Source organism: Puntigrus tetrazona, chromosome 1 (genome assembly GCF_018831695.1).
Source record: "Puntigrus tetrazona isolate hp1 chromosome 1, ASM1883169v1, whole genome shotgun sequence".
NCBI classification, from domain to species: domain Eukaryota; kingdom Metazoa; phylum Chordata; class Actinopteri; order Cypriniformes; family Cyprinidae; genus Puntigrus; species Puntigrus tetrazona.
Window position 1 is genome coordinate 18,109,523 of NC_056699.1, and position 14,940 is coordinate 18,124,462.

At 36.5% G+C, this 14,940-nt stretch overlaps 1 protein-coding gene across 3 annotated transcripts in view; it reads left to right on the top strand.

Moving 5' to 3' along the window:
• Positions 1-14,940, top strand: part of arhgap10 (Rho GTPase activating protein 10) — a 45,544-nt gene that overhangs the window by 7,543 nt on the left and 23,061 nt on the right. The window contains exons 2-14 of one of the 3 annotated variants that reach the window (XM_043231600.1): positions 3,925-4,020; positions 4,267-4,328; positions 5,773-5,844; positions 6,000-6,101; positions 8,422-8,532; positions 9,580-9,684; positions 10,433-10,562; positions 10,663-10,769; positions 10,876-10,970; positions 12,103-12,184; positions 12,768-12,807; positions 12,944-13,012; positions 13,300-13,374. In XM_043231600.1, the coding sequence (XP_043087535.1) occupies positions 3,925-4,020; positions 4,267-4,328; positions 5,773-5,844; positions 6,000-6,101; positions 8,422-8,532; positions 9,580-9,684; positions 10,433-10,562; positions 10,663-10,769; positions 10,876-10,970; positions 12,103-12,184; positions 12,768-12,807; positions 12,944-13,012; positions 13,300-13,374 (1,146 nt within the window). Of the gene's footprint in view, positions 1-3,924; positions 4,021-4,266; positions 4,329-5,772; positions 5,845-5,999; positions 6,102-8,421; positions 8,533-9,579; positions 9,685-10,432; positions 10,563-10,662; positions 10,770-10,875; positions 10,971-12,102; positions 12,185-12,767; positions 12,808-12,943; positions 13,013-13,299; positions 13,375-14,940 lie in introns of those variants that run through there. The other 2 variants (XM_043231757.1, XM_043231680.1) reach the window with 2 other exon arrangements.

Consider the following 14,940-nt stretch of genomic DNA (forward strand, 5'->3'; position numbering starts at 1 on the left):
TTTCATTTGAGTAAAACTGTCCTCATATCAAAATAAAAGTCTTTGTGGCAGAAAAGCCTACATTACTGTTCAAAAAAAGGCTACTACTAAAGTTAAAACTTAATTTTTAAGGGATAATCACGCAATGTTTATTCAGTGTTTCTTTATTGTAATATTAAAAACCACTTATTTTCCAAAGAAAAAAAAAATCAAATTTTAACTTTCAATTATTATTATTTTTTTTTTTATACAAAATCAGAAAACCTCGGGGAAACACTGAAGGCCCAAAGGTATTTCAGAGATACTGCCCATGCCGTTACTGTAAATAGCTTGAGATAATAAGCATTTGCTAAATGACAAGTTAGCAAGTGTTTTCTAAGCACGCATTACTCATTGGTTCACAGTGCGTCTGAATGATTGCAGTGATTAAGACTCAGGCTGGGTGTGTTTCTTCAGTCCAAAGGCAGCTTGGCTACTTAAGTTTGAGCGTCTTTATTTCTTTGGCGCTGTCTTTTGGTCATCCTTTAAATTCTTCAGAGAAAGGGTTTCAGAAGAGTTGTAATTCATCAGTGTCCTCACATTGACTGTGCAGATTTTAAAAACGTGGTTTCCTGTGATAAGCAATAGGAGGGGCATTTTCCTGCTTTTTTCTTTCTTGTTTCCTGGGCTCAGTGACGTAAAGATGAACCAAGATAAACCGCAAAATCAAAAACACATTCAGTAATGTGGATCTGTCATCGTAGGATTAGCTAATATTTCTTTGTTTTTACTCTCTTTGCACAACTGATGTTTCATGTTGAATTCTTGATAAATCCACACATTGCTATAGGTTACTCATCACATGCTGTGTGCAACCATGCAAGGCAGATCAAACGGTACACAAATTACAAAGGAGTGAGAGATGTGTCTTGTAAAGATGTGTAGTCAGACAATGAGTATTACCTGAGATGTGGTCTGTGTGTGTGTTCTGTTTTGGCTGCAGCAAGTCCAACTTTGAGTACAGAAAGAAGGCTTTATTTCCTTAAAAGCAGTTGTTTGAGAAACACTGGTGATGTCTTATGAAATGGGCAGTTTTGGTGGTTAGAAATGTGTGTGTGTGTGTGTGTGTGTGTATGTGACATGGTTGTAGAGCAGCATGAACATTCTGGTGTACAGTAAGACTATAAAAATAAGTTAAATTATGACCGTTATCTTTTTTAGATTAATTATTCCTTGGGAGATTGTCTTTGGTTTTAAAGTCACTGGTGAAGCAAGCCTTGTATTTTTGTTTATCAGCAAAGTGTGTCTTTACTCTGTTCGAAACACAATGTCACTTTAAGTACAGGCGTCTGTGTTTGAAACTAAAATACGAGTCTTTGGCAGTGCCTCTGTTTTGACAATAAGGCACCAAACCCGTATTTAACATCTCCATAATATATAGGTCGACATGACAGAGATGTCAGTTTCCTGGAACGAGTGGTTTTTTGCGAATATTAAGTTATTTGTGATCAAAGCTAGGGTGTATGTTTGTTACAAAAAAAGTAATGCAGTCACATTTGACAAAATATTTAGCTTGGGTCAGCACCAGGGTTTGGCTGTACTGAGAGTCTGACCTTAGAATCGATGTTTCCAGGGCGTGTTGTTTTTGGTTTGTGTTTTCTGAATGCTTCACTGTTGAAGGAATTCCCTCGGATCGACCAGGGAATTTTTAGGTATTGTCAGTGGGCTGATCCTCCACGTGTGCATGCTGTCAGCACGCCTTCTTGATTTTCCCATAACACTAACAGATGCCCTTTCTGATTGTACATCCTAAGTTCAGCCACATTCCCTTCAAACTTTTAAAGTAAATCAATGCTTCAAGCATTCCCCTTGATTGAGCAGCAGACCTCAGCGCCATGAGTCAGGACTCTGTCCTGTTTCTGCCTGCACTCTACTGCTGGGTCAGCGTTGTTTAGAATCCAGAGCATATGGGATAGACCACTTCTCAAATTTCCGTTGAGCCACAATCTGCTCTGCTTACATTCTTCTTGGCGCATTTAGTTTTGGATTTCACCATGTATTGCATGTTGCAGCATGTGGCAACTTCTACAGCCATGTCTTCATGTTTACAGAGTGATGCCTAATTCGCACACATGCGGAAGAAAGGAAAGAATACAGTTTCCCGTCACTTCTATTTTGAGTCTTGCTGAAGGAACAGAAGCTCAACAAACAATGCGTTGATTTAATTCAGTGCCCACTGGCTGCCATTTGCCCTTCCTAACGCCCACTAGATTTAGCTGTTTAGCCTCTTCTGTGCACAGCAAATCTGATATCCGAGACATTGTAGGACAGATGTTATTTTTACAGATGGGTGGATGGCTGCTGTGTAAAAATCTATCCATCCGTCCATACATTTATCAGATCACAATTAAGATCTAGTCCCCAAAGTTTTCTATAGCAAGTAAAGTTTTGTTGTTGCTGTTGTCGTTTTTCAGTTTATACATGAAAATACCATGATATTTTTACATAAACTTTCCACACAGTTGGCATCAATGAGATGCTTCTTTAAAAAAAAAAGATTTTTAGTCTAAATATTTGAGACTTAGTCCTGCCCTGCCCTGCCCTAGAGCACGGTGTTTATCTTTCACATTTATCTCTTGTCATTTTCAGTCTCTGTCCGGGAGTCATGTAGTCAGCAGGTCCACTCTGCCAGACTCACATTATTCAGCTTTGTTGTGTAGTAATCCACATTCACTCCAACCTGCACAGATGAGTTGACCAGGCGGTTTTTGTTTGGACTGGGCAAGAGGTTGAAGTAAGCAGCTTAATGGGTAGCTTTGTGTTACATAAATCAAATATAGGTCATACACAACAAGTATTAGACTAAACCACACATCTTGATTATTCCTTTTGCATAAACCAAAACATTTTTGATCATTCTGTCAGTATTAATAGCATTTTTATTCAGGTCTTTTTTATTCTCGCCTGAATGATAGAATGGAATCAGTTGGAATGACTTTACAACTGGATTACAAGGATAAAAGATTGTAAATCTATGACAAATATGGAAATCAAATTCAGAAAGCGACATAGTAAGCAGGAGAAGATGTGATAGGTCATTTGGTGCCAGCTCATTTCACACAGACGGGCCCAGCTGTCGATGTTGACGACACTGCAGTGCTGGATACCACTCATCGTGTACGTCCTAAAATATCCCAGCACTCTATCCCACGGACCCCAGTGAGAGTTCACTTATATCGGGATGTTCCTTTGGGAATCCACAGACTAAAATCTGCTCCCTCTGATTATAAAATCCACTCCTAACCTCATGTTTCAGGCAAAGTCTCACCTCTTTTTTTACATTGGGTTTTCCAGATTGAGGGGAAATTCTTGATATCTACTAGCAACACCTGCTCCTTCAGGATGTTCTTGGAAACATAAGAGTCCTACAGGATGTTTGCAAAGCAGAGCCTCGTTATGGCCAACTCCTATCTATGAATTGTGGTGTTATTGTTAAGCTTTTTCGTCGGGAATGCTTTTCTGTGCTCCTGAATAGAGGGCAATGTCATCCAAATATTTCCAGTACGATACAATAAAAAGACTGTTTGTTTTCAGTGTTTAAGGTCATGTCACAGCTTGGTTTACATACATATACCATTCAGAAGTTTAGGGCTGTCAACGCAACAATCCAATCCAACACACACACAGACACACACACATATATATGTGTGTACATAAGCAAAGGATTTATATAGAATGTTTTTTTTACTTTTGTGCGTTGTACTCTTGCTGTGTTTTTTGATCACTATGTCTTTGCTGAATAAAATTATTAATTTAATTAATAAATTAATCAAACTGGCCCCAACACCTTTGAACAGCAGGTAGACTGTGGCACACCCTTCTTAATAAAAATCATGGAAACACAAATAAACCTATTCCTCATTTGCCTTAGGATTTAAAAGTTTTAACTCTCTCTCTGATTTTCAGAGCTTTCATTGGCCCAGAAGAAGTTTGCTCAGTGCTTGGGAGAGTTCAAATTTGAGTACATCGGAGATGCCAAAACTGACGATGAGAAATGCATTGGTGAGTTTTGTTGTTGTTGTTGTTGTTGTTGTTGTTGTTGTTGCTGCGTACTTTCATTTCCATTCATGCACACATTTGCCTTTTATTTTAATACTTGGCTGCTAGTGCAATGTGAGTGAGATTTGCGCATACAAACTGTTTGTGATTCATCCGTTTGTTTCAGATGGGTGGTTCACATGCTGAGAAATATGTAAATAGTCATGCATAGATGAACTTTGTTCATTGTCTCCATGTGTGCCATTTCAGATGAATCATTGCAAGAATTCTCCTCCTTTCTTAGAAACTTGGAAGACCAAAGAGATCTGATGGTGAGCATAGCAAGCTGAGACTTGCTTAAAAAAACACATTCTGATGCATTATACATTTTAATGACCATGACTGCAAAAAATAAAAATCGAATATGTATGAGTAGTTGACGTATCAATGTGCCCTATGGTGTGACAGAAAAACTCTAACATTGAAGATAAACCTCTCTGTTTTTTGTAACTCTAAGAAGATCATTTTTTTTCTCATGCTATTTGTACGTTTTTCAACACATATCTATAAAGTGACATCAGCGGTCTGTTCATCCCTACATTCTTCAGCACTGTTTGAGTCACAGCCACAGGAAGTGAGTTACATTGCCATCAGTTATTTGTGTCCTCTGTCTCACTGACACTTGATTACACAAGACGGCTGCTTATGTTGAGTCACGTCACCTTAAATGAGTTGTTTAGAAACTGTACTTTCAAACCATCTGATTAAAAAATGAAATCGCACTCGATTTAAGTCCTTTCGTATTTTAAAGGCTAATAGGCATTTTATATGTAATATAGCAGATTGCTTTTAGGGTGTAAAAATGTGTACACAAGTTTATTTATTTTTTTATTTTTTTATTTTTTTTAAATGAAAAAAATGTTTTGCTGTAACAGATCCCTTAACCTGAACCTTTTGCATTCTTAAGGTATAAGAGGAGCGTTTAGTCTAATGCATAGTTAGCCATCAAGATAGGATGGGCTCGTGTTGCATGTAGGTCATGTTAGTATTTATTTAGTATGCAGCATTAGAGAGCCAAAGGGCCTGCCCATGACTCAAAGTTCAACAGCTGACAGTTGTTTTGAGCTCTGATTTGAGCCCCACCCATTCATAACACAGCAGCAGGCCAATGATGTTGTAGCCCATGGGCAGTCAGCTCACTGAAGGCATGTGTGGAAGAGGTGGAGCCCGCAGGCCCTGACAGGGTCTGAACGACCAGTGGTGCTCATGCAGAGTACTTACACTCATGCAGCGGTGTTCTTTTGTTGATTCATTACCTCATTTATAAAGAGATGTTTTTGTTACGTAATAATAAACATTGTGGAAACCTTATTAAAACATTAGCTTTAGAAAATGATTGCTTTCTTTTTAATTCTCAAAGAATCGAGATACTTGTTTATATACTTCAAAAGTACAATCATTTCCTTCTAAAACAGCCTAAAAGAGTCGTGTATATATATATACTGTTGTACGTAGCCCTTGCAAGGATTTCAGTGCGTTTGCATTTGCTCACACAATCTTTGCATATCTTTTAAGAAACTTGGCCTTCGCTCACAAAACCATTGCAATCTCTCAACAATGTTTTGCTAAACCAAGAAAACTTTTGTAGGCAAACACAAAATGGTTTTGTAAGTTTACAAATGCAAACGATTTGCAAGAATTGAATGACTATTTTGCCTCGGGTGATAAAATGATGACGTTGATGATGTACTTTTAAACCCACAATGCTTTTCACAGATGAGAAACATCACAGAGACACTGATGAAGCCTTTAGAAAAGTTTCGGAAAGAGCATCTCGGCTCAGCAAAGGTAAAAAAATAGCTCTTCATGTCATCTCTCCCATTTAGGATATTTGTATTTAACAGATGGGAAACTGTACATTTATTAAAAACAAACTTGCTTCTCATTCCGTTAATTAAATATAGTAAGTTCCTCTATTTTATATGTTCTCATGCTATCTTCAGGCAGAGAGAAAGAGGTACGAGAAGGAAACAGAGAAGTACTACAGCTCACTAGAGAAACTTTTGAACATGTCAGCAAAGAAGAAAGAGCCACAGTTACAGGAGGTACTTCACGTTTCATTCTTCCCAAACACAAGATGGATGTGTAATGCAAACCATTTTCAGAAATAGTCATTTCCTTCTGTATGTCAGAAAAAAAAGGTCAATGGTTTACTGTGTTCTTTACAATACTGTTTATTGCACTTATTTAGTGTTGGAACTTTGCTTTTGTTAGTTAAATAAAGTGTGTTTTTATTTCTACCGTATTTATAAAGGAGCATATTTCCCCCAAGTCCTCTCTAAGCCTGAGAAAGTGAATGAGCGCAGTGTATTTTCCTGCTTAAATCTTGATGTGGGGGGAACTTAACCGTTTTTGGTATGCCTATATGCTGTATACACTTAGCATAAAAAGCACTAGAGTCTGTTGATATTTTTATGGTGAGCCATTATGTTACTGCGGACCATATGACGTGTGTGTTTGGGTCAAGGGCAGTGGTTTAAGCATTGGTCTATTTTGAGTCAGACCGGTGCGTGTGAGTCGTAGAAATGTTGAAGAACACCAGGGACGTCTCTAGTTTTATAGTTGATTAGACACTTAAGTTATTATGGTCCATGTTCATCTGGCAGTTTACAAAAAAAATAAATCTGACGATTATATCTCCAGCAAGTACTGTTATATTACCAACTAACTAATGTTACAAACATCATTTGGGTTACCCTGCTGGCATCCATTAGTCTTGTTTGCAACAAACTGTGCTTATCAAGATGTCAGCTGCATACATTTTGAGATATTTCTGTGTTTCATAGCCATAGAATGCTCAACAGCTTGTAAAGCTTTGAGATTGTATGATCAGCAGAGAATGTTGCTAAGAGATCTCAGTGTGATATTTGAACACCTAAAAACTATATTACAGTAGGTACAAACTAGAGTTGTGACCTCACCGGTTAATCGATGCATGACAACACCGGTAAAACCAGTGTCACGTGGAGTGTCTCTTTCCTTCACTTTCCTTTGCTTTTAAATTGCTGAGGTTAAAATAAGAACTGTGCGCATTTTAATTGTACGTTTACATTAGCGGCAGTTCAACATCAATTGCTTGAATTCAATTCAAGAAACAACTAAATTAGGGATGCACCGAAATTTTGGTCGCCGGAAATGGCAAATATACTCTATAATATGTAGCACTCTCGCCGTGTCCATCTGCTCGAATAACAAAGCACAAAAAGCAGAGTCCGCACAAGTAAACGCTGACAGGAATTTTATTATACTTGTTCCTGTTTGCAATAGCGCTACTGTGCTGTAACATGCTGTATCGCAGCTGATTCTACCTTTTCATTGCTTACTGTTACATGGAAATTAATAAAAATGAGCGAACAATACATTTCTAATATTTATCCGTCTTAATGTTAATGATAATACAATTGTTCATGTTCATTCAGAGTGCATTAACTAACAAGCACAACTGTTGATTTTAATACTGCATTAGTAAATGTTGCAATTAACATTAACCAATATTAATAAATGTGTTAATAAAGTATTGTTCATTATTAGTTCATGCTATCTATAGTGGTTAACTAATGAACCCTATTGTATTGTGTTATCATTATTAATCTACCCTAAATTCTGTCCAGTGTGAAAAAAATATTTATTTATTTTTATTCAGTATCATTAAAATTGTGTAAAATTATTAAATAGTAATTTCGTAAGATTTTTTTTTAGAATTTTCATTTTGGTGCATCTCTAAATAAAATACAACACAGAGCATAGAAGTTTTATTAACCAAATGAATAATATTAAACCATGGTATATGCTTAATATAAAATAACATATAACTTACACAAAGTTTAAATAAGTATACAAATATTTTAACAAGTGCGTTTGCATTTCTTCCATCATCGTCTTGTCTTTTTCGCCTCACTCTTCAGCTCGACTGACTCTCCTCACGTGATAAATGAAATCTGACTGTCATTCGTTCGATGCAGTGCATTGATCAGCCATGTTCAGTTTTAATTGTCTGTTCACTCACCTAAATTCTAAAAGAAAAAAATCTAAACGACAGTGTTATGGTTGGCAAATGACTTAGTGTTAGCAGTGATACCAGTGCTAAGCTGCTACATCAGTTATCACAGCACGCCTAGTACAAACCTTAAATTAATTACATCATCCAAGTTGTTTCTTGGTTTTCAGAATAAGGCTCTCTGTGTTATAAAGGCAGGCAACACACGATCAGGTAAAAGCAGGAAAAATACAGGCAGTTTTTTGAAAAACCCATTTCACAACCCAGTCACTTAATTTTTATGTGATGACACTCTCTCCCTGTTGGACTTTTTCAAGTCCAGTGTTACAGTGCTTTTTTTGTATTTTTACATGCTGTCTGTCTTTCAGGCAGACATGTCGGTGGAAGTGATGAGGCAGCACTTTCAGGAGTCGTCTCTGGAGTATGTTTGCAAGCTGCAGGAGATACAGGAGAGGAAGAAATTTGAGTGTGTCGAACCTGTGAGCGCATGACCTTTTGTCCAGATTGTCATTCAACTTGATTCATTTCAACATTGTTTACTATCTTGTTTGCCCGTTCACAGCATCTGATATGCTGTCACTTCTCAGAAAAAAGGGAAACACATTTACAGAAATTCACTCCTAGCAATGCAGCATCCATAGAATAAATGTTACAAATATACATTACGTTAAATAATCTCTTTGGCATGTTATAGGCAATATGATGCAAAACTGATGTAAAAAAATAATAATTTATTTACTTGCTAAATGACAACTGAGCTTGAACTTGAACACGGACATGTCATTCTAATATGCTAATTTTCTGCTCAAGAAACGTTTCTTATCATTATTAATGTTGGAAACGTATGTGATGCTTTGTATTTTTTTTTTGTAAACCATAATTTTTTTTTTATTATTTGATAAATATAAACAACTGAAGTAGAAACTTTGGTAACACTTTAAGTCTCTTATAGTTTTTATATATGCAGCTATAATACTAGTTTTTTGTTCCAACTTTTAAAAAGTATAATGCCTTGAAACACATTTTAAATTGATTTACAATAATTTATGGAAATATATAATGCGTTGCAGTGAATATATTCATCAAATTATTAAATGAAGTAGTATATTTATTGAAAACTATAGGTGCAGTTTGTGCAGTTACCACATACAAAAGTCTCATATAAATATAGGTGTGTCCAAGCCATTTACAAGTGGAGCAAGAATTCTTACTAATTGACTCCCTTTGTGCACACAAAATTTCATAGATAGCATAAGCAAATTAGTATCCTTTATATGGAATCTTAAGCAAATATTTACCTGATATTTTCATTCACTTTTCAGTTTATGTACACCTCTATGACTTTCTTTCGAGAAACCGTCTTTTGCTTTGAATTGGATATAGCATAGGGGCATTTAGACATTATTACCTCTGATTATAAAAATTTGAATGTCCATCTAATATATTATTAGAATATACTAATAAAGTATTACTTTACATTTTTTTATTTCTCTGAATCTCTTCTTCTCCCTCTGTTTCTCGTACAGATGCTGGCATTCTTTCAGACTGTATTTACTTTCTATCATCAGGGATACGAGTTAGCCAAAGACTTTTACCATTATAAGAAAGCCCTTCAAATCAATATTCAAAATGTAAGTATAAATCTAATAACATTTTTTTACTTTAATGCAAAACTTAATCCTATTTTTAAATGATTCTTAATATATATAAAATTTTGTTTCAGTATTTTTTTTTTTACATACATCTAACAACTATCAAATCTTTTACGGGGTGAGAATGACATTCTTGGTCATTTTATCTCAAATAAAAGCTCTTAATGAGCACTTTCTACAGGCACAAAATTTAGCACACAAAATCAGATCAAACTATGATAAAGTGTTTGTTTTGGCTCCCCTGGTGAAATGTCACTTACGCCTTTCGATTTGTTTACCAAATACCTGAAACAGATGTAGACACATTTTCATATGTGATTTTCCCAGATTTATCAGCCACCTTCTGGTTAAACCTATTAGCTTGCAGAGTGACATAGAAAGAGAGTTGCTGAGACAGGATACAGCAGCTTTTTGAGAGGACCAAGGCTTCCAAAGGAAACTTAAAGGCCTTTGTTTGCATTGACCTTCCATTGTTCAACATCTAAGTCGGAAGTATGAGAGCCGACTTCCCTCCCCTGTTCTATTTGATTGGACCACATCAATTTCCCCATTGGTGTTTTCTTTTTAATCAGTTGTGATGGTCGGGGTCAGAGTTCTGAGGACGTATAGCCTGAATTATGGGGGTCTTATATTAGCAAGGAGATGAGCTCTTTAGAATGCACTGGGAAGCTGCTTAATTACAGTTTCCAGGCCTTGTCTTGTTTTATGTTTGTGACTCTGCTTTCAGACAAGGAATCGTTTTGAGGGCACACGCTCTGAGGTGTACGAATTAATGAAGAAAATCAAAGAATCGCCACAGGAATACAGACAGACCAGCCCCATCAGCAGTGAGGGCTATCTTTACGTACAGGAGAAACGTACGCAATATCAATTTTATGATGTAACACTGAAAGCCCTATTATTTTTCTGTCTTGACTGTCTTGTCATGTGTCCTAATAGTTATCGCTGTTTCCACAGGACCACCTCCTTTCGGTTCCAGCTGGGTGAAACGCTATTGCACGTTTGTCAAAGAACAGAAAATTCTACACATGAAGACATTTGACCAGAGATCAGGCGGGAAGCTTGTAAATGATCATCACATTTGACACATTAGTCATGATAATGGCACGGTTCATAAAATATAAATGTGCAGCTGATCTGCTGTTCACAGGATGTTCTGTATCCATTCAGGGTGAGACAGAGTCTGTTACAATCAAGTCTTGTGTCCGCAAAACCACAGACACTCTTGACAGGAGGTTCTGCCTAGACATAGAGATCACCGATCGGTATGTTGGACATGCACCCCCAGCTGTTATGGTGACTGTGAATGAATGTAATTTCAGATTCACAAGAAGTCAGGTCGTTTTCCTAACTTGGCGTTCCCAGTCGAAAATGACGGGCCTTTCAAGAATTTAGTGTGAAACACTTATGCTATATTATTACCAAATCTTGAATGTAATCTTTTTGTCTGAGATGCATTCGCTCAGATCTGTGAGGCCTACATTCAGTCATCCAAAAGGAAACACAAAACCTGTGCTAACAGAAAGAATCAAGTTGTTTTAAAAAAATAAATAAATAAACAGTATTTGGTAATAATAAAGAAAGGTTTATGAGCTTCTTTTAACCCCATCATTTTTCCCCACCGTTGACTGGAAACATAATGCAGAGTGGGGAACTAATCACCAAGAACAATAATTAACAATAACTAATGTTTTGTGAAAATCCTCTCCAGTCCAAATGGTTGGAACACTACATGCGTGTTGGAAAAAAAAAAGTCACATTTGAGTTACTTTTAAAACTACTGGGTTTAACATGAGAGAGTGAGACAAATGAGATCCATTGGTGCTGAATCTCATACGTCAGAAGGTAAAGGAAAGTCATAATATTTTGATCGTCCAGGAAACACTAAGGACCCTCATTAATCAAAGCAAAAGCTGACCTGGGCAGAGAGTTATGGTCTTGAGGCTGCTTATGGAATCTTTTCAATGGCACATTAGAATGTTTCCAAATTAGGAGATGAATCAATCCCAATGTTAATATAAATTTGACTTCCAAAATGTAATGTATTTCCAAGTGAAAATGAGAAAATATAGGCTGGGATGTGATTTTTAACTATTTAAAATTGGTTAAACGGTTAATAAGCACCTTAGAGGTACATTATTCATGTGTACATTTACTCCTGTTAGATACTCTGTTATACTCTTTATTAAGTCGTACATTTCAAATCATGTGCCCACAAAATAACTCTCTCTACTGCAGACGAATAGAAAAGATGCTTCACTGTCGTTATATATTTATAAAACCATTATGTAGATCGTCAAACACAAATCATTCACAGTAAGACCAGCAATCTACAATAAAGAAGTAAATGAGTAGAGTTTTATATTGTGTGCTGTCTTGTCTGTTTGTTTCTTCTAGACCGATCACACTGTTGACGGTCCAGGCACTATCAGAAGACGACCACAGATTCTGGATGCATGCAATGGGAGGAAAGGAGCCGGTGCGTCAGTCCTTCACTTCAGCTTCCAACCGCTCAATGAGAACAATTCTTTGATGCTCAGTTGACAAAACCTGAAAAAAACTTTTCTGAAAGATAGCTTTTATTACATTTTAGGGTTATACTACTGTATATGTACTACTTTTCAAAAGACTTTTATTTCAGATAAATTCCATTCTTTTTAACTTTTTATTTATTAAACATTCCAACTATTATTATTATTGTATTTATTTCTCTTACTAGGCACCAAAGCATCTTTATAGAGTGATTTCTGAAGGATAATGTGACACTAAAGATTGAATTAATGGCTGCTGAAAATCAGTTAATTGTATTGAATTTGATTAACTGCACAGGCCTCTTAAGCTTTGACTTGAAAGGAATAAATTAGAGATAAAATATTAAAATGAAATGAAAATATATTAAAATAGAAAACGTTTACTTTAAAATTATAATAATATTTCGAAATACCTTACAGACTTCACGATCATTTATGGTCTTGTCTGATGAATGAATTCTGTTCTGTTTGGTGTAGTGTGTTTTATGCTGCTCTGGTTTGTGTTTTCTGATGTTTATCTCTCACACACAGATGCAATATCTCAACCGGACATATTCACGAGAAAGAGGAAGTGAGTGAACACAAATTAATATCAGCACTTAAAGTTTGCCTTGTAGTGGCTGTTCACCAAAAAAATTTTGTACGTGTGTCTTTATTAATGATACACACATTGTGATGATATTTATAATATTTGTGTATTTCCATAGTTGATGCCCAGTTGGATGACGTGGGAATAAGCCTTGTGAAAAATTCAATAAATGCCATTGAAACCAGAGGTACCTTTTACATGTTTTAATATACAAAATAAAAGAATTCTAAATGATTTAGGCAGGATTTCTATTGCTTGTCAGAAAGAAAAAGTTTACATAGTGTAGTAACACCTTCTAAGCACTAGAGGACAGAATGATCTAGCAGTTCTTCTCAGCCCACACCAACAACCTGTTGTGTTTTGTTCAGGATTACTCAAGAGAAGCTTAGTATGCTCGTGTTTAGTTTCCCAGATCTGCTGGGATGTAAATAGAGTTCCTAACTGTTATTACAAAACGTGTTTTTATTTCCACAGGAATTAATGATCAAGGTCTATACAGAGTTGTTGGGGTCAGTTCAAAAGTACAGAAGCTTCTCTGTTTAATGATCGGTAAGTTAAGCCTTATTTGATTGCTCTAATTTTCCCCTCAGATTTAGGTGATTTACTTTAAAGCCCTATAATTGTATCTAAAGCCAGTGTCCTGTTGAGTCTCATTGGCATTCAGACATTCATCTGGTCTGGTGTCTGTCTGTACGTCCCTTTGTCCTGTCCTTTAGGTGACACCTGACTCCATTACGGCACACAGGCAATCAGATTTCCGGACACTTTCTCTCTCTCTCTCTTTTTCTCCGTCTCTCTCACTTTTCCTTGATCCTATTTCGCTTCTTCCAAAAACCCAACACACACTGATCACCATCTCATGCTCTATTGTTATCCTGTTCCATACCCGGCTTTCTTTCTTTCTTTCGCTCTCGATTTCGCTCGCTCTACTGCAGCCGTAGCATGAGCTGGTATCTCTCTGCTCTGAATGTTAAACGTTGTGTCGAGTCGGCAGGCTGCCTGAGCCCCTGCTGCTACATGAACTCAGCCACTCTAGAGTCTAATAGCCATTAACACTCTATACGGATCCACTGTCCTCATCTGAGAACAGCCTGAGCCCTTGTAGTTGGCTCATGAACTTAAAACCTGCCAAATATCCAGCGCACAACCAAATATCCATCTCATTTTCCAAGTCAGAGCACTCAGTCACAGGCTCTGGATCACATCCAGGCGCTCTCTTTATTTAAAGTCTATACAGTTATTGCGTAAAGAATTGTAAGATCGGATTGAATGACCAATCAAAATTCCGCACTTTAATATCCAGATAAGTCAGCCGCACAGTGATATAATCATAGTGATAAATTAAAAGCTGTGTTTGTTTTCTTGACAGACTTTTTCTCACTAAAGTGACTCGGGAGGATGAGCGTGCATTATGTTGTATCGAGATGTCAGAAGAATGCAAATTGAGTGTAAAGATGAAACCACGGAGTGCTAATATATGTCTGTATCGGAGCTGTGATGTGCTCACAACTCAGGGACACAGGTTAAGGACTCAGGTAGTTGTCATGTGGAATCCGATCAGGCTTATATAACAATTTCTAATTTAAATAAAATTTCTTGTGCATCAAATCGGCATCTCAGAATCGTTTCGGAAGGATCGTGTGACACTGAAGATTAGAGTAATGGCTAATGAAAATTCAGCTTTGCTTTACAGGAATGCATTATATTTTAAAATTTTAATTATTAAATTAATTATATTTATTAAAATTTATATAAAAATTATTCAAACAGGTAACAGCTATTTTAGGTTGTAGTATTTCACTGCATTGCTGTTTTTTACTGTGTTTTTCATACAGGCTTTTGAAAGATTCATTAACAAAAACATAAAGGGGACAGACTCCAATGAGCATCAGTGTTTTGAAAGAAAGGATAACAGTGAAAGATGAAATGTTAGTTTCTCTGGAAATTTCCTCTCTGCTGTTTATGCCATCAGCAGTGGATTTTATTATTATATGTAAACACAGTTCAGTTTCTCGGTGGACTATTAAATAGTGGCATCCCTTCGTCATTATAGGCATGTTTGTCAGGAAGTTTAAATCAGGTCAGAGCTGGAGCAGCACAGTGGCTGAATATGAT